Source organism: Zingiber officinale, chromosome 3B (assembly GCF_018446385.1).
Source record: "Zingiber officinale cultivar Zhangliang chromosome 3B, Zo_v1.1, whole genome shotgun sequence".
NCBI lineage: Eukaryota > Viridiplantae > Streptophyta > Magnoliopsida > Zingiberales > Zingiberaceae > Zingiber > Zingiber officinale.
In genome coordinates this window covers 15,939,853-15,965,095 of record NC_055991.1, presented here as the reverse complement: position 1 = coordinate 15,965,095, position 25,243 = coordinate 15,939,853, and the positions used below count along the sequence as shown (strand labels likewise).

General features: G+C 36.5%; 2 protein-coding genes and 1 non-coding gene across 3 annotated transcripts; all 3 read left to right on the top strand.

Annotated features, from left to right (window-relative positions):
* The first annotated feature begins 1,213 nt into the window (after nucleotides 1-1,213).
* On the top strand, nucleotides 1,214-1,606 carry LOC122054706 (lysine-rich arabinogalactan protein 19-like). The gene has a single exon (XM_042616143.1). It carries the CDS (start codon nucleotides 1,214-1,216, stop codon nucleotides 1,604-1,606), a length of 393 nt encoding a protein of 130 aa, XP_042472077.1.
* Nucleotides 1,607-21,021: 19,415 nt separating this feature from the next.
* LOC121968756 lies at nucleotides 21,022-21,129 on the top strand. The gene has a single exon (XR_006108294.1). It is a non-coding gene; the product is annotated as a small nucleolar RNA R71 (small nucleolar RNA).
* A 1,390-nt stretch (nucleotides 21,130-22,519) lies between these two features.
* Nucleotides 22,520-23,969, top strand: LOC122054705 (BURP domain-containing protein 6-like). The gene is made up of 3 exons (XM_042616142.1): nucleotides 22,520-22,600; nucleotides 22,762-22,885; nucleotides 22,977-23,969. The coding sequence occupies exons 1-3, from the start codon at nucleotides 22,520-22,522 to the stop codon at nucleotides 23,768-23,770; spliced, it is 999 nt and encodes a 332-aa protein (XP_042472076.1). The 3' UTR covers nucleotides 23,771-23,969.
* The last annotated feature ends 1,274 nt before the right edge of the window (nucleotides 23,970-25,243 follow it).

Genomic DNA, 25,243 nt, shown 5'->3' with positions numbered 1-25,243 from the left:
CACTTTTTGGATCTAAAACTGGGTCGCCACAAGTTGAATCTGGTATGCAACTGTAGATTTTCAAAAGAGCTTCAATTTGAATGGTTGTATGCCCCATGGTTCATTTTGGATCAAAAGTTATGTGTGCTTTTTGGCCTGTAGTGAGACACGCCAGTGCTTTCCAATATGGTCTGGCCGTGTTTCATGTTTTTTGGGGGACATGGTCATGCTTGTCACTGGACACAACCGTGCCCAATTCTGTGAGGTTTAGTTCAATGTTGTCCTCCTTCATTCCATGCTTCTCTAAGGTCCCTGGCCCGGGTATATGTCCATCTTCTTCCCACCATTGGTGAAGATTTAACGTCACATTTTTGATGATGTTGTAAGCTAAGCTTTATATAACCATTTTGATTTATCAATGATCTTACAAAGCTTTATATAACCATTTTGATTTATCAATGATTCCCCTTGGATGAATCTAACAAATTCTAGTCGAGAAAGATTGGCCTGTGTATGGACAATCAACTACTTCTCTAAAAGAACATTTTCACAATAAATCTTTAAATATTCTATCATACTTCAAATAATAACTCTTCATCTGTCCGTGTAAAGCTTGTGATTTTATTCTTGTAGATGGACTATCTTATTAGATGGAAAGTACTTGCTTATGTTGTGATAGTTTTCGGTGGAAGAGAATGCCACTAAGGGTGCGTTTGGTTTAAGTTATCACATATAACCTTAGTTATGTGATTACTTGGTAATCACATAACCGTGGTTATGAGGAATGAAACATAACCTAATGTTGTTTGGTTTAATTTAGGTAATGCAATAAAACTTTGTTTGTTTGAAGATTTTAGTATATAACCTAGTATGATATTTTACCATATTATCCTTAGTTTAATAAAGCATAATATTTTATCATATTATCCTTAGTTTAATAATGATAATATTAATATTAATAATGATATATATAAATAAAATTGGATAATATTTTAATTGTTTATTATTATTTTAGGAAATTTTTAGATAATTTAATTAGATGTCAATTAAATCTATTCAATTTATCTGAATTTAATAAGGTTTTAATTAAAATAACAAAGTTAAAAACAAATCCCTCTTCCTCGCGTCGCTACTTTCTCTCTCACGCGCCTACTCCTGCTTCTGCCGCCGGCTTCGGCTCCCGCCGCCTGCCGCCACCCCCCTCGCCCGCCCCCTGCTGCCACCTCCGACCGCCATGCCTGCTCTCCCTCTCACGCCGCCGCTCACGCTCCCGTCGCCCCCTCGCACCGCCTGCTCTCCCTCTCACGTCGCCGCTCACGCTCCCGCCGCTTGCCACCTGCCGCCGCCCCCCTCTCCTACCCCTGCTGCTCCCTCTCACGCCGCCGCTCACGCTCCCGCCGCCCCGCTCCCCCTCCCGTCACCTGCCGCCTGCCACCACCCCCCTCTCCTACTCCCTGCTGCCACCTCCGGCCGTCAACACTACCTCGCCACCTCCGGCCGTCATGCCCGCTCGCGCCACCTGCTCAGCTCCCACCGCCCGCTCCTGCTCCACCTCCTCAACACTGCCTCGCTGTTGATACGAGACCGCCCAGATCGACGACCTCGGCTCGCTCCGATCAAAGGTTAATTTGGGAATATTTTTTGCTTAACCTCAGGAATCGGCAAAAACCAAGGCAGATGGAGGTTTTTTTATTCCTGGTGATATGCCCAAATTGATGACGTTTGATGACGTGTAGGAATTGAGAAAAACTTTGGAATTTAAAAAAACCTTGAACCAAACATGGTTATCATGGATAACCGTATACAGATAACCAAGGTTATCCATGATAACCCTGAACCAAACACGCCCTAAAAGTATTGTGTGAAGCATGGGACATGCGATCGATTTGATTGCTTGCGCATCTCCATCTCATTCAAATGTCACAAATAAATAATTAAAATAGTTTATCATCAATAATTCTGAAATAACAATTCCATTATGGTTCACATACCATTTTTTTTTAATCAAATATCTTGTCTTATGTAATTCAAAGCATCGCAATTCACTGCATGCACTGCACAAGATTGATTGGCAGGAATATTTTAATTCATAAGAAAAAATATTAATACAACGTGAAGCGAGTGCGAAGAAATATTTTATCAATATGCGTATTCATGACCCATTTGCCAATCCTCAATTTCTACTGCATTATATTGGTCATGGCTAACCAGCTCATCGTGCTCTTCCTCGGGGTGGCCAGATTCATGGCACTCGTAGTATTAATAATCAATGGAAATTATTTAATTAAATCAGTCAGTAATCTGATTCAATAGATCAAAAATCACATAAGACTGTTATATATGTCATCATAAAAGACTGTTATATAAATCTACACCAACTCAAGATTCACATGAGAGTTGGTATTTTCTGCTTAATGAAGAATATTGAGTTAATGAGTCATCCATTATAAGCATTTTCTAATTTATTTTAATAACTGGTGAAAAATTCTCATGGATTGGGCTGATTAGTTCCACAAAATTAGTCGGCGTAAGCTATATACTTAGTGTTAATTAAAAAAATATAATTTTTTAAAAAATAAAAGAGTTGGTACTTGTGATGAGCTCCATATTTGGAAGATATGTGCCTCCACAAACATAGTCGAATTGATACTTAAGTGACAAATTGCCACATAAGAGTAAGGATCGAATCCCCAGGAAAACAATCCCCTAGATAATAAAATCTCTTTTACCTAGAGAGGTCCCTCGGTCACCATGATTTACTCCATTCATCTCATTGTGGGGCTGATGGTGAGGGGCATTTGGGGTGAACAAGTTACCTTTTGACACAGAGCACGTGTTGGCCCTTGGGCCTAGTGTGGTGGTAAGAGGTACGATACATATCCCAAGCAATCAGTGTTCAATTCTAAAGCAGAACACATACGACAATTGAACAACTACTAAAGCTTGGGCGTCACATCAGGAGCTAATGACACTTTCTGGGGTCATGTTGCTCATGCTAGTGATACCCCCCATATTCTACCGTCAGACTGATCATCATCCAACCATATTATTAATGCTTCTTGCGATAGACACTTATATGTCACTCAACGATAGACACTTACTTGTCAAATGCAAGGTTCGTTCCGCCCAAAGTGCCCTACACCATTTACATAAGGTCTCAAAGGAGTACTTAATATCTATTGGGTTCGGAGCGCAGCGGAAGACATATATTAAATCATGGATCTTTTCATGGTACATATAGTTTTATATAAAATAATATAAAAACATACCTGAAATCTTCGATAGACTTGAATGATATCACAGACAGATAAGAGCCCCACGTGTGACTCCTCTAACGGTATCCACGACACTAGATGTAACACCCACTAAGCTTTTAAGATAAAATAAGAGAATGATGAATTTGCCATTAGAAAAATATTAGTAGAATGTTGAACCAAAAAGAAATAAAAAGAAATAAAAAATAGGGAGTGGTCAAGGATTGAACCTTGAACCTCTCATGATGTAAATGATAGGATTAATGGGTAATAACCAATTGGGATAGGAATAATATATTGATAGCAAAGGAGGGAAACTCATGATAAGGATGAGAGTAAAAGCTAGCCAAAAGAAAACAAGAAAAGAACAAGAGAAAGACAACTTACCTTCCTACTTTTCTCTCCCTCTTCCTCTTCTTTGCCGTGACTTAAAGAGGGGAATTAAGGGGATTCATTCCCCCTTGTTTTATCATGAATGATGAGAACAAATAAATAAAAAAAATAAATATAAAAATGAAAAAAAGGGGCTAAGGGAGAAGGAAAGCAAAAACCAATTTTGTTACCTCTTCCCCCTTAACATAAAAGGGAGCATGTGAAGAGGAGATTTGATTTTTCACTCATTTTCTCTCATTCTCCCCTCTCCATCACCGAGAACCTCAGCCCCCTCTCCTCCATTTTCGGCCCCCAAAACAAAGTTCCTCCTAGGATACAAGTAAGGCTACCAAGGGAAAACAAAGGAGGAGAACAAGAAGAAGAAACCCTTTCTTCTATCACCACACTTTAGAACCCCAAGCGAAAAGGATGTAAGTATCCCCTCACCTGTGGTACAAGTAGTTTTGATGTGTTTTTGGATTTTATGAGGATTTTAAAACCTAGAACAAAGTTGTGAAAAAATTCGGCCAAAGGAAGGACTTGTGATCCTAGGAATGTTTAAAATAAGCCTTGATTCATGATAATTTTTTCTATGCTTTGTAAGAAGGTTTCCTCTCATATTTTTATATATATGTGATGTTGGATTAGAGATGTATCTAACCCTAGATTTTCGGCCAAAAAGGTTTTATAAGGGCTAGGGAATTTATTTGTTTACCTAACTTGCACAAAACCCTCTAAATAAATGGTTAAGTATCCATTATTGTTTTCATACTTGAAGGTTACTTGGAACCAAAAGTATTCCACACATAAGTTTCGGCCAAGAAAGGGGTTTAGGGTTAGGAATACTTTGGATTTAAACTCACCATGTTTATATGATAGAATATAGAGTTTCTTAAGAAGTTGCATGCTTGTATGTTGATAGAAACTAATGAACACCACTCTTAATGTTTCGGCCATGGTAAGGTGGATGGCTTAGAATATCTTAAACAGATTTTTAACATGCTCAAAACCTCCATGATAATAAGATATGAAAGTTGTTTAATGCTCCCATGCTTAATTAGAGTATAGGAAAATTGGTTGCATGATATATGATAATTATGACCACAAGGGTCCTAGCTTGTTGTGAACCAAACTTATATGTATAGTTCTTTGATATTTTTGCCATAAAACTTGTTTAGGTTTTCCATAATTTAGGCCACCTAAAACCTAGTTTAAAGACTTGGAAGGTTTCGGCCAAACATATGCTATGAGATAAAGAAAGGAAAAACCTAGGAAACCTAAGACACAATTTAAATGTATGCTTATAGTGCTTGACTTTTATACATGTTATGAAATGTGTTATGACTTGCTATGCTTTTATGCCATTTGAACAAATTCTATGCTTGATGAGGTTCGGCCATGTAGGGTTTAAAGACCTAGAAACCCTAAAATTTAGACCTCATGTGTTAAAGATGCTTCTTATGAAATTGAGATAACATGTTGATTGTGTTCACATGCTTATATATTTAACTATGATTCAAATGGACACCTTAAGGTCTCGGCCATGAAGGGATACATGCCCTAGAAACCCTAGAAACTTACATTAAACATGCTCATGTCACTCTCCATGAAATATGAAATGTAGAAAGCTAAAAAAAAAATTCACATGCTATATGTTGTTAGTGACCTAAATTGATGCTAAGGGAAGTTTCGGCCATGACCACTTGTATGATGCCATTTATGAATTTATACATGATGTTAGAGTAAGTTCACATGCTTGTATACTTGCTTGAAAACCTAAATGAGTACTTGTAAGTTTCGGCCAAGACATAAATTTAAGGGCTTAAAGAATTTAAGAACTAACTCAATGGTGCTTACCATATTCCTTGAAATGAATGCTAGAAATATGGTTAAGGTTTCCATGCTCTATGTCCTTTAGAACCTTGTTTCACACTTGTTAAGATTCGGCCAAATGAGGTTTAAGGACTTGGAGAACTTAGAGTCCAAGTAAACCTTGTTTATGATACTTCCTATGAAAATGATATGTGAATGAATTAGGTTCTACATGCTTGGATGTGTTTAAAACCTAAATGGGCACCTAAGAGGGTTTCGTCCATGATAAGAACTCAAAGGATTAGGAAGCTTAGTACCCAAATTAATCATGTTACATTGTTCCTTATGATTGGATGAGCACATGATATACTTTTATGCTTAGACATGTATGCTTGTGAGCTATACCAGATGAGAATTTCTACGATATGTTATGAGTTCAAAATATGCATGTTTTATGCTATGATATGTGGGTAAATCTTACATGCTTTGGTGATATGATATGAGCTGAAAATATGCATGCTTATGTTATGATATGTGGTTAAAGTATGCATGCTTTGATGCTATGTTTAGTGCTTAAAATATGCATGCTTTCATGATATGCTATGTGGTTAAATTATGCATGCTTTGATGCTATGTTTAGTGCTTAAAATATGCATGCTTTCATGATATGCTATGTGATTAAATTATGCATGCTTGATGATATGCTTTATGCTTAAGATATGCATGTTTTGATGATCTATGCCTAAGTGATGCATATTGTTATGATATGACGTATGCCTAAGTGATGCATACTTTTATGGTATGATGTATGCCTAAGTGATGCATACCTTTATGACATGATGTATGCCTAAGTGATTCATACCTTTATGATATGATGTATGCCTAAGTGATGCATACTTTTATGACATGATGTATGCCTAAGTGATGCATACTTTTATGATATGATGTGTGCCTAAGTGATGCATGCTTTTATAATGTATGATATGTATAAGTATGACATGTACTTTACTTTATATGGCTTGTACCAAGGGTGAGCTCCATAAGCGCCCCGGGGTCGATGGAATAAGACTCGGGCCTCGTTAGGGATGAGCTCTTAAGTGCCCCTAGGTCGATGGAGTAAGACTCGGGCCTAGTATGTTGCCTTGTAGGGTTCAAGACTTGCTACCTTGGACCTACATAGGTTGCGCGCAATATGTAAGTGGTACATAGCCGGGATCCTCTTTAAGTTGAGATTATGTTCAAGTATATATATGTAAGAAGAAATGGTTTTAAAGATCATGAGACATACACATGTTTTACGGATACATGTTTTACAAAATCATATTGCATATACCTTATGATGATTTATGATATGCCATGGTTAGATATGATTATGTTATGTTCCATGATATGTTCATGTGTAAGATATGCCATGACTCCTTATGATGATATGCCATGATTAGATACGATTATGTTATGCTTCATGCTATGCTTTACGCTATGATATGCCATGACTAGTTATGATTTCTTCATGTTGCATGATATGCTTAAAAGAGTATGTTATATTATGTCATGACTAGTTGAAGTGATGCCATGTTGAGACATTCTTGGATTATACTATGATTTTCGGTTTAGTGAGTAGGAAAGGAACTTACTGAGCCATGAGTGCTCACAGCTTACTGTCCTTGTACCACAGATAAAGGAAAAAGCTGGATGAGCTAGAGGAGCAGCAGGAGGGGTAAGGAGATGTGTGTGGCAGTGGCTAGGCAACCAAATAAGAACCTGCTTTAAAAACTTTTAAAGAACTACGCTTTGGTATCATGAATTGTAGTACCTTATGTGTGACTTGATGTTATGTTTCTACTAATTTTGATATCATGTTATTGAGGCCATGATAGTGTAGTTCGGTTTTGATGAAAAGAAAACAAAAGAAAAGTTTTTATGAAACTAAGAAAATTATTTTAAGTCTTCCGCTGTTATTTGTACATAGAGTATTGTAGCCCCGTCCCTTAGGGTTAGCAGGGAGGGCGGGCGTTACACTAGATCGCAAACTTGATATGATCTGTTAGGTGCTAGCAGCTTGGATCGACAAAGCCTTGGAAGCACTACTGATCTCTTCCGATAGAAGAACGCAAAGAAGAAGTTGACAAGGGTGAAATCGAGAGAAGGAATTCTTCTCTTGAATCTTTCCGAGGATGACTACTTATAGCCTCCAAGGAATATGAGCAGTTAAGGTCTCAATAAATTCATCATTTATAATCTTCATTAATTAGGAAGATACAGAGTTATAACCTCCATAAATTATTTATTTATGACCTTCATTATGATGACTCTTCAACTTCTCCATTAATTATCATTACGATGACTCTTCAAATTCTCCATTAATTATCATGATTATGACTATTCGAGTTCTCTCTTCTTTGTGTCAAATAAATCCAAATTTGATCTTGATCTCGACAAGATTCTGATACCATTGTTCATGTCTACGTGTTATGCGTGCGATCCTCTAGGTTTTATACACAAAGGTAGTGTAAATCCATACATAGACTAAGATAACCATCTAGCAATAATTTTTAGCCACCCAACGTGATAAAATTAGTATCGGTCATAAACTGTAAACCACCATGAACCGATTACTGTGTAATTCAATCTCTTCATCTAAGCCTACATTCCAATTAATTCGGTACATTATGCATTATTACCAAATTAATTATTTTACTTGATTTCTAAGATATAATAGACTCCTCTTGAATGATAAATAATTCCTCCCAGGACCATGGATTTTGAGTCAGTAATATCTTTATCAAGCGGTCAGGATGTCAACTCCTAATCCAAGAGAGCGATGAATCCTCTATTGACTCAACACTATTTTCTCTACGCTTTGTCATATACTTAACTACCATATTAATCACAATCCAATTAAAGACTGCTTTGAATGTCGTCAAAGCACGTAACTCCACACATAGAATAAATGAAGGTCCAGTTAAAAGATCAGTTACACTCGTTCATAAGAGGAATGACCAATGATGCTTAATATGTGGTTTCCTTTTAAGCGGGTCGTGTCTAATGTACCTCTAAACTCAAGACACCCCCAAGTACAACTTGGATATCCATCCCTTGGTTTATCTCAACCTAGTCATACTCAGCGTTAATCTAGATATCCATTTCCCATCTAGATATCTATCCGATCAAAGACTGTTTTTAGATTAATATACCCATTTGTAACGACCCACCTCCTACTAACTAGGCTGTGAGGCTATCGTCACATTATGCTGTGCTAATGCTATTCCATGAGCATTATTAAATCTAGATGCGGAAGCTGTACTAATTAAAATTTTGCTAAACTATTGCTTTTCTTGATTCTATGCATACTAAGGGATGTAAACTAACTATTCATAACATGTCTTACTTCCCCCATGGCCAAGGAACTGAACTTAGACATTTTCCCGCTGATATTAGACCTCCCAATCGATCCATTGATCGATTGGAACGTCGAATCGTTCCAGGGATCGATTCAGCCGGCTACTGTATGCGGGACATAGGTTGGATCGATCCAGTGATCGATCCAGCACGCTACTGTGCTCGGGACGATATTCTGGATCGATCGGCTGATCGATCCAGTCTGACCAATCGATCCAGTGATCGATCCCAGAACCTTCTGTTCATGACAGAAATTGCTGGATCGATCGGCTGATCGATCCAGAAACCTACTGTTCGCGGAGCAATTTGCCCGATCGATCAGCTGATCGATTGGGACCCCCCAATCGATCCACCGATCGATTGGGGTTTCTGATTTTGCAGTTAAGCTCTGATTTCAGCACTGTTTCGTGCCTCAATCCTATTACAAGTTCTAAAATGACTAGAAATCACTCTACCACTAACAAATAACATTCTAACATCATAAAAGAAGTGTTCTAAGCATGATCAGGTGCATGGTTAACTAATTCGTGGAAATTAACATACTGAAGTGCAAAATACTAAAACATTGAAAAGTTCTAATGTTTAAACAACTTGCTAGAGTTTCCTAAGATCTTCTTTCCAAGTTCCTGCCCACACACATCTTCGTAGCATTGCCCTCTAGCCTCCGCTAGTCCATCTTTTCTTTACGTTTATCTGCAGTATAAGGAAAAAGTATCTGTAAGCTTTCGCTTAGTAAGAAACCATCTACCTCACAAAACATGCAATCGATGCAAATCATGCTTTGAAAACATGCTATTTAAAACATGTACTGATTAGGCTGAAACATGGCATGCTATCATACATAGAAATCAAAGCTAGTCATGGCATACTATCATCTAACATGTGTAACAAAACTGAACATGAACACCAAAGCATGGTATACAAAGCTAACCATAAACTAGCATAGATATCAATAATAAAAAAAACTGAACTGAACATAAACTGAGCTAGACTGGAGCTGAATTCAAACTCAACTAACATAACTAATCTTTGTGAGTTTTGAAAAACTAATAATGTAATAGATTAAAGTACATAATCATACTGCTAACGGGCCCGACAACTGTACATGCTATGCGCGCATCCTTAACTAGACCCGGGGTTGCAAATCCCGAATTTAGTAAGGTTTACTAGGTTATCTAAACCTAGGGACCGACTATGGGAGCCCAGCCCAATGGATATCTAATCCTGTACAGTGCCCCTACTGAAAATAAAATACTGAATCATAGCTAACTAATTTATCTTGCTTTTACTAGGTTATCTGAACCTAGAGGCGACTGTGGGTGCCCACCCATTGGACCGTAGTCCCATATATGCTGTGGCAAGGCTAACTAAACTATTTAAATGCTTCTATTGCATTTACTGAGCTATTAAAATGCCTAAGTTGCATTTTTCTGTGCTAAATAATTTAATCGAACACTTAGTATGCACTAATTTACATCCTTGTGCCGAAAGTCTACATATTACTAAACTAAAACATGGAATTCACACGGAAGCTACTTATACTGCAGGTGAGGGGTTTCTTACCTCCTGTTCGGATTTTCTTACGATTCTAATCGCTAGATTTCCGAAGGAGACGATCCTTTCGACGATCTTCTCGCGTCTATGCGTTCTTCTCGCGGAGAGGAACGTCCCCGTGTCGGAGATGTCGCCGAAAGGTGTCCTTGACGCCCTAGGAAAGGAACCCTAGGCTCCTTCTTGTGGTTGGCGCCGAGAGCAGGAGAAGAGAAGGGGAGTCGGCGGTGAGGGTTTGAGGAGAGAAAAGCTACGATCCCCAAAATAACTCTTCACTTAATTCCTCCCTATTTATATTAAAGGATTAATTCGCCCAACTCTAATATAAATTTAATTGCCTCCCTTTCCTTTCAGCACGGCCCTGCTGGGTTCAACTGGTTACTAAAATTATCCGTAAACCATAGGTCTCGGGTTCAATTCCCGATTAGGCCGTTTTCTATTTATTTTTTGCTACTTCCGCTACTCTAAAAATTCTGTAAAAATATCCTAAAATTCCAGAAAAATCATAGAATATTTCTAGAATAGTTTTGAGAATTTTCGGGCGTTACACCATTAATGTGTGAGACTTTATCATTAATTATATACGTACAGAAAAGTAAATAATTAATGATAAATACTTATCTTTATAAAATAATTATCCACAAAATGCATAAGGAATGTCTTGACACATAAGTGCACACACTAACAATATTAAGAGAAATTTGATAGATATTTTCCAGTAATCTAATTCAATCTTAAAGGAGTACCTTATCAATTTCAACTCATGATAACTATTTTTTATTTCCTTTTTTTTTTCCACAATGTGCAACGCTTGAGAAACTTTCTTTTTTCACAATAATATTTTTTTTTCACACAATCTTTTTTTCTGGGATTTTGATTTTTCTAATGCATACCATGATCTGAGCTTTTTTAGTAACCAAAATACAGTGAGGGGTCATCTAGGAAATAAGAGTACTAGTTCGGTTCTATGAATTATAAATATTCTCAAATATATAACTATAAAAAATCAAGCATAATGTGATAAGAGATCCTAAACAACTAGGACAACATCAAAATTCTTATGGCAAAAATAATTGCTCGTCATGCAACTACAAATTGAAGAAAATAGATCGCTAAGCATACTAGCATACTATCATACTATCACAAGAACATAAAGTTTATCATGCTATAAGAAACAAACAATGCATGAATGACATATAAGCATGATGATAATGCAACATAAAAAAAATGATGATACAAAGTAAACATGACAAAGCTAACAAAACTAAACTAAAACTAACAAAACTATACTAACAAACTAACAAACATCCCCCAGACTCGAATAAAGTATTCTCCTTAATGATTTCAAAATTTATTGCAGAGCAGGTAGATGTGAAAAAGAGGGAAGTTAGGGAGTTTACCTAGTGATGCATGTCAAGAGTATAAGGCATTCCACTATTGACGATAATCCTCCATCTAGCTATCATGCTCCTCACTGTGATAATAATCGTCGGCTCTCTAGTAATATATCTCTGCCCTATGGTCAGTTTTTCCTCTCTAATGGTGGAGAGGGTAGTCGCGATCTCTGAAAAATTATACATCAAATATCCTGCAGAAAAATTAGCAAAAGAAAGAAATGAATGTGTAGGTGGGGCAATTCATGTGGACGGGAGAGGTGGTGGATCCGTATCAATATGCTCAGGGGATGAAATAATTGGTACTTAAAAAATTCCAACATTAATAATCATCATCCCTAACAATCATGCACACCACTACACAACTTCCATATCCATCCTCGAGCTACCTCAAGTTTGATCAAATTATAATCAAGGCTTGGGCTACGGTGATGATTAATCCTCCAATGTCAATATTCCTCAACTCACTCTTTTCCTCACCATAAGGTAATTCAAAATCAAATCAAAATTTTTTTTTGGGTCATATGATGTCAATGTTAAACACTCCAAAATTAATCCGACATTTTTGACATTCTTCACCTTGTAAAATATTAACCACCGGCGAAAATAAAATTCATAGGTAATCCTAAGATAAGTAGGATACTTCGTACTCATCAATCCATTCCATCCTACCCATCTTATCATCCAATAAATATTATCTCTAAGATCAAGACTAGTCAAAACATGAATATCATATATTAATTGTAGTGTCCGAAACTGCTTATTTAATTAAGGATATTTATTGGATTAATTATATTTAATTAGAATTTAAATTTAATTAAGAAATTTATTAATTTAAATATATAGATTTAGTTAGATTTAATTAATTAGTTAGCTTATATTTATGGAATTTAATTTGATCAATTTTATTAAGAAAATGGTTGGATATAAATATTTATTTTATACCCAATTATGTATATAAAATGTTATAGTCATACATAATAATATAATTAAATAAAAAATAAGAAACAAATATATATATATATATATATATATATACTATGATATTATATGAATTATATATTTATATTATTATGTATATGTGATATATACATGGATATATATAAATATCAAATTAGTATATGGATATATATATATATATATATATATATATATATATATATATATATATATATATATATATATATATATATATATATATATATATATATATATATATATATATATATATATATATATATATATATATATATATATATATATATATATATATAAAAATTAATGCAATGACTTAGTATTAAAAACTATAATATGAATTATATATGTTACCATGCATATCTAATATAAACATAGATATATATAAATATAAAATTAGTATATGGATATAGACTCCTATTTAGACTTAGTATTAAGTTTTATAAAAATAATATAAATAATTTAGCATTTATAAAATCTATAACTTATGGATTTTTATATATGTGGATATATATGAAATTATATTTAAAAAAATAGTAAGATACAAATATATAAAGACTTAGTATTTACATAATTTACGTGAATAAATTATCTGTCTAAATAATATGGAAATGAAATATATATATATATATATATATATATATATATATATATATATATATATATAGATAAGATTTAAAATAATGTGTAACTAAGAAATATTATATATAATATAAATCATATAGTATAAATAAAGATTAAACGTGTGAGAAACTATAACAAAATATAGTATATAGGAATTAAAAGACTTAGCATTTAGGGATAAAACTTAGTATAAATTTTTAGATATTATTCATCTAATTAATATAGAAATTAAATATATATAATATATTATATAAAATGTATAATATAAATTATAAAAGCATAAATAAAATTAAATAAGGAAAAATACAAGATATAGAACGTGTAAAATTTCATATAAATAATATAATATAAAATGTATAATATAAATTATAAAGCATAATTAAAATTAAATAAGGAAAATATGAGATATGGAATGTGGAAAAAATATATAGTACATATTAATTAATTAAGAAGCTATAGTAGTATAAATTATATATCATGAATAAAATTTATATCACTAAGTAAAATATATATGGAATTGGATATAGGTTTCTATTTAGATTTAGTGATAAGTTTTATAAAAATAATATATATGACTTGGCATTTATAAAGTTATAAGAATTAGAAATTGAGACCCAGTCTTAAGTTTGTTTTCTATTTAAACCCTCACCTAGAACCCCACTTGTTCTTCTTGTTGCCGCCGACCCTAAGGAGATTTCCCCACCCTTTGTTTCTCCACCGGTGCTAGAGTTTCAAGGGAAGACAAGAAGTAATACCTAACTACTTAAGGCATGTTTTCAACCATGTTATTGTTTTAAGTTAGCTTCTATGTCTTGTGAATTTCGGGTACCTTAGATTGAGTTGATGCTCATAGATGTTTTGGAATTCATACAGTACTAGGCATGTGTGATGTAAAAATCGTGTTTCTTGATGGATTTGCTTTTGGATTTTGAAGATACACTCTGAATAACAGTTTTATATATGCTTATTGGCTTCGATTTGGTGCTATTATCAGGGTATTCGGTTTAAAATTGAAAGAGATATGCCCATTTTTCTAAAACTATTCAAATATGTAGGAAACAGGGCACTCCGATTTTATGTGTGTTCTTGCAGACGGAATTTGACCTATTAACTGATCTTATTTGGCAAATATTTAAGAATACGAAATGTAGAAAATTTAGTCAGCTTCAATTTTCAATTTACAGACTCCTTTTTGGATCAAAGATGGATTACATATGATTTTTATACTACTGACTGATGAATCTGAAATTATGATGTGACCTTGCTATTTTTGGTTCTGTTATGGTGTAAATTAGTCTCAATAGGTGAGTTCATGATTTTGATTTATGTTCTACTTATCATGATGACTATATATATATATACTACGTCTAGATTTCAGATCTCTAGAATAGGTAAGTTTAATTTGCTTCTTGCTCCACATCATGATAGTTTAGTAGACTATATGTAAAATTGCATGCTTGAGTCTAAGATCATGTTCATGTTCTTCTTATGTCTTATTTTGATACGTTAATATGATCTAGGTTTGGGTTATTGCTTATGTTCCTTCTTGCTCTATATCATGATGACTTTGTATGCTAAGAGTTAAATTCATTTAGGGTTAATATATCAGGCACTCAATTATGTTTTGACAACTTTGTATGTTAGATTAGTACGTTATTTTAAGGGCATGCATGTTATGAAATTGATGATATTATGCATGGGTAATGTGATTACTGTTGGTTAGTCCTAGGAAGATCGTACCGGTTCCACTGTACAAAAATTTTGTACAAGTGTCGAACCTTTCCTAAATAACCTATTGTGTTCTTTAGAAGTTAAATTAGGAATCACAAACGGAACTTAACATTATTGATTCCAAATTTAATTTATCTGTTCTTAATGGTTTAGATTTGGATCGCAAGCGGAACTTAACACTATTGATCCAAATCCACCTATGTTATAAATTCAATTAAATATTAATTTCTAAAATTGGCTTCCAGGTTAAACATGGCGAGGCACTAGGCCTTCTTAGATATGGGAGCAACCACCACTTCCTAGACAAAGCCTTTTAAGGAAAGCTAATATTTAATTTCCTTATATAACTCTAGGTTTAAATAAAAAGAACAATCGAATCATAAATTCGAAAAATAAAAACACAAACTCGAATAACAAATCCGAAAAGCTAGAATCTATTGTCTCTTGTGTTTGGAATTTATACAAAGAAAAATAACTAGCATGATGCGGAAGAAAATTACTAGTTATACCTTCTCTTTGTATGCTAATGACCTCGAGATCTTCTGTCGTATTTCTCACCTCACCTTGGACGTCGTGTGGGCGATGATCCTCCAAGATGAACACCACCCAAAAGTCTTCTTCTCCTTCTCTATGTTTCGGCCACCACCACCTCAAGGGAACAAAAGAGAGCAAGGGGATAAGAAGAGGGAGAGGGCCGACCACAAGAGGAAGCACCAACTTGAGAATAAGAATTGTTATCTCATGAGGCATCCTCTCTCCTTCTTTTATATTACTTGCCCAAGGCAAATAAGGAAAAACTGAAATGTAGAAAATTTAGTCAGCTTCAATTTTCAATTTACAGACCCCTTTTTGGATCAAAGATGAATTACATATGATTTTTATACTACTAACTGCGAATCTAAAATTATGATGTGACCTTGCTATTTTTGGTTCTGTTATGGTGTAAATTAGTCTCAATAGGTGAGTTCATGATTTTGATTTATGTTCTACTTATCATGATGACTATATATATATACTACGTCTAGATTTCAGATCTCTAGAATAGGTAAGTTCAAATTGCTTCTTGCTCCACATCATGATAGTTTAGTAGACTATATGTAAAATTGCATGCTTGAGTCTAAGATCATGTTCATGTTCTTCTTATGTCTTATTTTGATACGTTAATATGATCTAGGTTTGGGTTATTGCTTATGTTCCTTCTTGCTCTATATCATGATGACTTTGTATGCTAAGAGTTAAATTCATTTAGGGTTAATATATCAGGCACTCAATTATGTTTTGACAACTTTGTATGTTAGATTAGTATGTTATTTTAAGGGCATGTATGTTATGAAATTGATGATATTATGCATGTATAATGTGATTACAATGTGTAACTGATACCATGTGAAGTTATAAGTAGTTCTCTTTACGAAGACATTTTAAGACCCATGTATGTATATTTGCGATGTATGATATGAAAGAGTTATATGGATAACTAGAGGAATACATGCATGTGTGGTGACAATACGGGATTGGTGCCTTAGGATGAGCTCTGGGGAGGGCCTTTCTAAAAATGATACGAGATTGGTGCCTCGGGATGAGCTCCGAGGAGGGCCTTTCCAAAATGAATGATGGTGCAACTCATTGGTTTCGACTAGTGTGAGTTGTACTATAAGTCATATGCTTGTTGCGCAACTAATTACATGATAATGGACCAAATGAACGGGCTCTAATGATGGTTATCACACCTACGTTATGTTCGTCGCTTATTAAATTATGCATGTGTTTTCCTTTCGTTAAAGTAAGTTTATGCTCCATGCTTCCTAATTTTGTTCTTGCTTATGTTATACTTATGTATATGCTCATGATTATGTTATGTTCGTATGCTTATGTTTAGGCTTATGTACATGCTCATGATTATGTTTGTTCTTATGCTTATGTTTAGGCTTATGTTATGCTTATGTACATGCTCATGATTATGTTTGTACATATGCTTATGTTTAGACTTATGTTATGCTTATGTGCATGCTCATGATCAAGTCTATCATTATGCCTAGGTCATTTACCATGCTATGTTTATGTCGATGCCTATGGTTATGTTCATAGTATGCTATTAGGGAGGTCCCAAGTTACCTTGAATGTAGTTTCCCTTAGTACATTAGATTATAGTTGCTAACTAATGCATAACACCATTTTGAACATACTGAGTCTCTCGACTCACAAATTATAACATTTTTTTTTCATATTATGAGATGAATGAGGCAGGAGGCATCGACCAATGAGCCAGCTCGAAACAAGGGCAATACAACCCGAAGACCATCCAATTTAAATTCCGCATTTAGTGATATTTTCTTTCGAACCATCTATGTAATTTTATTTGAATTAAGAAATCGTTATGGAAGTATGAGGAAGTGATGCCCGTAGTTATATTTATGAATTATAAAAAAAACTAGGACATTTCATTAATAATTTTCCTCATAGCAAATATATCATAATGAGTCCTACGATTAGCAATCCCCAAAAAACATAAAGCCAAAGGAGTTAGAATAATTACCCTTATCGCATCCTTTGTCATTGCCTTTGTTGTGCGAGCTCAAGTCCTTCCTACATCGTTTGAGCATCTTTATCCTAAACAAAGGTCTTTTAGGCTTCTAAAAGGTCTTTTTAAATAACAACTTTTGAATATGAAACTGTCACTAGAAGTTGGATTTGGTACGCAATTATAGATCTTTGAAAAAGCATTAATTTGAGTGGTTGTGTCACGCCCCGGGGGAGTCCCTGCTAGAAGAAATTTCGGCAGCATCTCCCCTGTACGGATGAGAATTTGAAACTTTACTACATCATCCAGATACCTCGACCAACACGGCCGGAACATACATATAACATAAAAGTAAAATAAGCAAGCATCCACGCAATTAATAGTAAAAAAAACTAAACAAATGCAATGCTAAGGAAAAACTAAGTCAAAAATCCTACTCAATTACACCCATAAAGGTCAAAACATATATCTTACTCCACTACACCTATAAAACACAAATCACAACGATAAAATCAACTCATCTCTTCTGCCGTCCAGGCAGGCATGTAGCAAAACATATCCAATAAAACCCATCGACAATAAAACCATACAATATCCAAGTGTCAAAAACCAGAACAAGTCTAGATAGTAATAAGAAAACCAAAAGATAAAAACACACATCCTCGCGATCTGCAGGGGACTAGCGACTGGAACTCCTCCATACAACCTCAACCTGAAAATAGTAATAACCACAGGGTGAGTCAACTCCTCAGCGGGTAAGTACTGATATGCATAATAAAGAAAATAACAAATAACACTAATCATGTGTACAATCTCCTGATATAAGAAGGATAAATGCAAACTGAAATAAATAAGAGAACAACTGTACTAACCAGGACTTGGGTATAGGTATAACAAGGGAGAGCATCAAACCCAGAGTATCATAATCCTGTATGCATGTCAAACATATGCATCCATCAAATATGCAACATATAAGTGCAGCAAACAAAAACAAATAATGCAAATATGCATATGATGCCAATGACATGTCCTGGTCACCCCTATTGCTAGTCAGCCGTCTCACACACAATGGTGAGACCGAGTGGGTAGGGCTGTGATAACCGTGCACTCTGCCATCACTGCTCCTGATGAGTGACCGAGTGGACAGGATGCTGTCAGAGTACACCTATCCTCCTACCCCAAATCATAAGTGGGGGAGCTCAATGCTCTCATCTCTCTGAGACAATCCAAAATAGGGATTCCTGACGTGCTACAACGCTGCGTCACGCTACCCATGAGTGGACCAGTGGAGCATTGACAGAGCAAACTGCTACACACCCTACCTGATATACCACTAACCCATGAGTGATTGTGTGTGCAGATTCATGAAACTGGCGATGAACTCAACAATAATGGGGCTACCAATCGCATAGCATGTAATCATGCAGATGATGCATGACACTAAGCATGAAGATCCTGACCATATCTACCTCCATAAAATTTGTACCAAAAATATACATGGATAAAATCAGAAGATCTAGGTACACAGGTCAGATATGGTATCAAATAAGTCCAGTATATCCTATGGCATGGTATGTCATTACCTTTATGATCATAAGTAATCTGAAAGTATAAACATGAATGCAAACAGGAAACAATCAAAGCATGCACTGGAAATGGACAATGACATACTGATGCAGATATAAAATATAATCATTACTATTTATTAAGAAATTACTATGCATATCAAATGACAAATCTAAAAGATAAGTCAAGGTACCCGTCTCAATATGGATCGAGCTAAACAACCTCTGTGTCGAAGTGCTCTTCCCGCATCAAAGTCTTGTGTCAACATACAGATTTAGCTAATTACTTATAAGTTAAATAGCTAAATTAAATCCTCAAACCTATTTAGGATAATCATAATCGAATACGATTATTGATTAACCACCTAGGCTAGAGTTAAATTGGTTTAACCCTAATAAAGCCATCACCTTTCTTAGATTAGTTTAATCCCTTATTTATCAATATCAATTCATCCACTATCCTTTTTCTTAAACCAAATTCATACCTAAATTCAATATATTTACCAAATCTACAAAATAGAAACTCACTTGCACTGATAGGATCAAAGATGGGTATCACGGGAACAACCAGGCATTTAGTGCTGTGGTGGCCGGAAAAACTAGCAACTCCAAACCAACTGCCCACTGACCTTCTTCTCCGGCGATGGTAGCAAGCTGCAGCGGCTGGTCGAAACTAAATCCGTTGCTTTTGTATCAGGCCACTGCCGGAAACCCTAGGTCAGCGCTAGAACAGAGAGTTCAATTGAAGAACTAAGGCTAGGGCACGAGATGTACCTCTGGCGTTGGGCGGCGATCTAGGGCAACGACTCAAGAGGAAAGATGACACCACCACTGTGTCGGACCAGAAGGAGAAGGCTCGACGACGACTCTACGGCACAGCCCAAAAGCTTGGCTGCCCTGGAAGAAAGGTTGCGACGGCTTCAAGCGAGGGCACCGAGCGTCGTGCCTCGGATCGAGAAGCTGAGAACTCGACCGGAGCTAGGGCAAAGAGCGATTGGCCGGATGTCGGCCCTCAGGAGAAGAGAGGAAGAGGGCGTCGGCGGTGCAGCTCAGGAAGGAAGAGGAGGAGAGGCGAGGGGGAAGACGAGAAGAGGAAGGGATTTGCCACAAATCCTCGGCCACGGCTTAAATCGCGAGGAAGTAACCGTCGCGTGGTGGTTTTGGGGACAGAGAAGATGAAGGAAGGGCGACATCGGAGAAAGGCTCGGGCACGCGAGTTCGGTGGAGGAAAATAAGGAAACGACGAAAATGAATATAAAAGGAAAAAGAAAAGGAATAAAAAAAATAAACATTTCCTCCTTAAAATGGGGCAGCCTAAACATGCTTTCCTAAGGCCTAGTTTTTATCCTCGTAACCGAAGTCATACGGTCTTCGAAAAATTCCCAGAAAATTTCTAAAAATTCCAGAAAATTTCGTTATGGTGATTCTCCCAATTTCGGTATTTTACAAGTTGCATGCCCCATGGTTCATCTAGGATCAAAAGTTATGCGTGTTTTTTGGTCTGTAGTGAGACACAGACGTGCTTTTCCAACATGGCCTGACCTATGTTTCATGCTGTTTGTGAGGACATGGCTATGCCTGTCATTGGACACGACCATGCCCAATTCTATGAAGTTCAGTTCAATGTTGTCCTCCTTCATTCTAGGCTTTTCTGAGGTCCCTGGCCTAGGTATATGTCCATCTTCTTCCTACCATTGGTGAAGATTTAATGTCACAGTTTTGATGATGTCGTAAGCTCTATCTAACATTTTTATTCATCAATGAACATCTTGCGACAGAATCTAACAAGTTCTAGTTGAGAGAGATTTGCCTGTGTAGAATGCATGGACAATCAACTACTTCTCTAACCATGGTGAGGACATTGTTACAATAAACCTTTAAATATACCCCCATGCTTCAAATAATGACTCTCTATTTGTCTGTGAAAAGCTTGTGACTTTATTCCTTAGATATACTCTATTACTAGGTGGAAAGTACTTGTTTAGAAAACGTAGCTGCAAGTCTTCCTATGTTGTGATACTTTTTGGTGGAAGGGAATGCCACTAAATCTTAGCTTTATCCTTCAGAGAGAAAGGGAATCCCTATAGCCTAATGCATCTACGAAAATGTCTTTACAGAACATGGTATCTTAATTGTTAGTATCGGTGGACCGACTAAAGGGGGTGAATAACCTACAAATTAAAATTAACTTCTCTTTCTAGTTTACTTTAGCAAGGATCCATTAATTTGTAGTAAAAAATTCATTAAAGAAAGTAAGGAGACTCCATATTTTCTTTATTTACAACTGAGGAGGTTGATAATCCAAGACAATGATAACTCACTAAAAGGCTCTTTCTTCAATAAGGATAGGAGGTGGAGTAACCCCTTACACGAATTCAAAGCTCGAGCACTTAAAGTAAAGTTACAAAGTTTAGAGATTAAGAATAAAGTGTGTTTTATTCATTTCAAGCTCAAGGGCTCTATTTATAGAGTACTGGTCGAAATATGATAGTTGCTAATGTGGTACAGTAGAGCACCTCAGTTCATTTAGAAGCACCTCAATTCCAACAGAGGCACTTCAATTCAACTGATGGTGATCCTCATCTCAACGTCTCTTTGGCTGATCTGGTGGATTAGAGTCGTCTCAGTTAGTCTGAGGTGTCAGACATGAACTTTATTGCTTATCTCCGCGACAATGACTCCAAACCTTTGGAGGTGGATCGAATAATCGAAGGTCTCTCAAGTTCCATAGATATCGTCTGCTCCTCTCTGCATGTGAGGCACTTGAGTTCCATCTTAAGCGCCTCGGGTCGTCAGATCAGGGTGCCTCCAGTCAATCAAAGGTGCTAGAGATGGTCAACTTCTTCACATTGTGGAATCGTCACATCAGCGGCCCCTCTAGAGTCGGTCCCACGGTAGTCAACTTCTTCACATGCTCGGATGATGCTTTGATCGTTTGGAATTGAACTAATCCAAAATCCAATTCCGACTTTTTCCTCCAGTAAACTTCCGGAACAAACCTGTGCGGGCGTGAGAGAGGGTGCCACATCAACATTCCATTTTATCAAGTGTATAAATCATCCATTTCATGAGAATTGGCAGGAATGAATTCCCTCTAAATTAAACTCACCGTTTGTCTTTCTGAAATACTATTTGTCTCCTGAATTTCTTTTCCCGTTATTTTATTTATCCATTTTGTGCTTATATAATTCAAGGCTTTGCACTGTACAAGATTGATTGGCAGGCAGAAATATTTTAATTTATAAGAAAAAAATATTAATACAAGGTGAAATGCGTGCGAACTAAGAAAATATTTCAGCTTCCCCACTTCTACTCTATATAAGTGAGCCAAAGTGCGTATCCATGAACCATCTACCAATCCTCAATTTCTACCTCTGCATTATATTGTTCATGGCGAACCAACTCATCCTGTTCTTCCTCGGGGTGAGCAAATTCATACCACTCGTAGTAGTATTAATCAACGGAACTTGTTTGGTTGAATCAGTCAGCAATCTGATTCAATAGATTTGTCTTGTATGACGTTTGTTTGTTTTCTTCGATTAATTATGTGCGCATGAATTTTGATTCGATCGAAATGGTTGCAGCTCCTCGCCGGACTCGTAGCCCATCCATCAGTTGCATTTGCTTCGTCGCCGGAGCTCTATTGGAAAACTGCCCTCCCCAACACTCCCATCCCTAGCTGCATCCGTGACCTCCTTCACCCCCCTGGTTCATTGATTTTTATCCATGTATATTTTTATTACGGTATGATCTTGTTAATTTGGAATCCCAATATATATATATATCAATTGAATTGCAGAGACAAGCCCGGGCTTATGGACGTTGTCGGAGTCCGAAGAGGAAGCGGTGATTCCCGGAATCACCTCCATTTATTACAACGCCGCCAACGTAGCGCAACTCCGCGACAAGTCCTCCCGGTCTCTGTTCTTCCTCGAGAAGGACCTGTTTCCAGGAGCCACCTTCGACTTGCAATTCAAGCGATCCATCCCTAAACACGCCGACCTTCTCCCTCGCCGTGTGGCCGACGCCCTCCCCTTCTCCTCCAACAAGCTCCCCGACGTCCTCGCGCTTCTCTCCGTCGACCCTAACTCGAAGGAAGCCCGGGAGATGAGCGCGACCCTGGAACGGTGCGAGCGCACGGCGAATGCAAGGGAGACGAAGCACTGCGCCACCTCCATCGAGTCCATGGTCGACTTCGCCGTCTCGGCTCTGGCCACCGACTATGTCAGCGCGGTGTCGACAGTCGCGAACGCCACGGCGGCGGCGGTGATGCAGCGGTACGTGGTGGAGGGGTTCGAAAGGATGGGCGGGGAGGGGCTGGGCGTTTTCTGCCACGCCGAGACATACGCGTACGTTGTGTTCCACTGCCACGCGGTTGGGAAGGGGATGATGAGGGAGTACGCGGTGAGCTTGAAGGGGAGCGACGGGAGCCGAGTGGAGGCGATCGCAATTTGTCACCTGGACACGACGTCGTGGAATCCGCAGCACGTGATGCTCCAGGTGCTGCAGGTGAAGCCGGGGAGCGCAGAGCCGGTGTGCCATTTCCTGCCCAGCGACCATGTCCTGTGGACCCCTCGCCAACAAATGCTGTGACTAATAATCTAAAGAACTGCTATGTCTTTTCCTGTTATCGTTGCTGGTGTCTGTCTACGTAAAGTATGTGCCTATGTTGTGTGTGCTTATGTTGTCTTCGATAACGGCTGCAGTACAGCAGTTGTCGACTGTAGTAGTGTGACGATGTGTATGCATAATGGATTAGCTTTGCTATACACTAAATAAATATATTTGCTAAAGCGCATCGTTTCTAATTGCGATTACCAAATTAACAAAAATGATAATGAAATGACGTTTTATTAAAATTATTTTTATTCCAATATTTTTCTTACCAAATTTAGCTACTACCTATCCATTCAATTGTAGCAACAATTTTGCTACAATCCTATAGATTGAAGGTCAATTGTGCTGTTCACATGCTGCGGTAGCTGGATTCATGTAGCCGGTATTTGTTCGCATGTCCTTGTACCGTTCACATATTATCCTGGCGTGAGGCTAGGAAGACGATCGTCTCAGGGCCCGATCCAAGAAAGAGTTTATTTTTTTTAAAAAATTATACAAAAAAAAAGGACGCTAAATCCTATTCTCATGGAGGAACGCACCGACACTGCGACGCACGAGCACACGATTTCTTCAATTCTTCTCCGGCTTTCTTTCTACCGAGGCAAGGAAAGAAAAGATGGGTTCTAGATCTGTGCAGGATTTGGTTAGGTTTTATTTTTTTTTGTATCATTTTTTAAACATTAAGTTGAATCTCCCGCTTTACTTTTGTATTGGATGATATTTCTCAGTTTGTGCGATCCTTCTTTACTCTATGCGATTCTATTTTTTCTTATGTGGGACACTTGTTTATTACTCTAATTATTTGATTCCGTAGTTGTGAGAAGTTTGATATTAAATACTAGGCGTTTTATTTTATTAGTCGAATGCTAAATTTAATAAACTCGGAATTCTTTCTTGTAAAGGTTGAACTCCTTTTCTTTTTGATGATTTTTCTTGCTATGTTTTTTACTTTGTATCTATCACCTATTAGAAAATTATTTAGGTCAAGGCACACTAATCTTTTAAAATTGCAACTAGCTTATATATATTATATAATATAATGTGTTTTCTTATTCATTGAAATTATTAGGCTACGTTTGATTGAGCGTAATGTAATTTATCTTGTAATGTAATTAAATTTATATTGTAAAGTAATATTGATTATATTATTACGTTTGGTAATGTAACGTATGTAATATTTGATTACAAGGATTATTACATTCTTTTGTTTGATATCCATTATTTCTTTAAAGTTTACATTGTTCATTTGATCATTCTCGTAGTAGTTTGTCATTTCCATGCTATAAATTCAACATTATACCGGGATACTTACTATTTTTCCTCCCACTAAAAGGTATACTATAAGCCATTTTTCTTGAAAAAGTAGTACTCGTTATTTATCATCAAGCATTTATAAGAATCCTAATTATTGACTAAAGTTACTTGATTATCATTCGATAGGATTACTAA

Bases quoted from the DNA above. Each gene is read 5' to 3' on its own strand.
- LOC122054705 (XM_042616142.1), top strand. From the start codon at position 22,520: ATGAACCATCTACCAATCCTCAATTTCTACCTCTGCATTATATTGTTC. The intron at 22,601-22,761 runs GTGAGCAAATTC...AAATGGTTGCAG, and splicing joins TCATCCTGTTCTTCCTCGGG to CTCCTCGCCGGACTCGTAGC. The intron at 22,886-22,976 runs GTTCATTGATTT...ATTGAATTGCAG, and splicing joins TGACCTCCTTCACCCCCCTG to AGACAAGCCCGGGCTTATGG.
- LOC122054706 (XM_042616143.1), top strand. From the start codon at position 1,214: ATGCCTGCTCTCCCTCTCACGCCGCCGCTCACGCTCCCGTCGCCCCCT.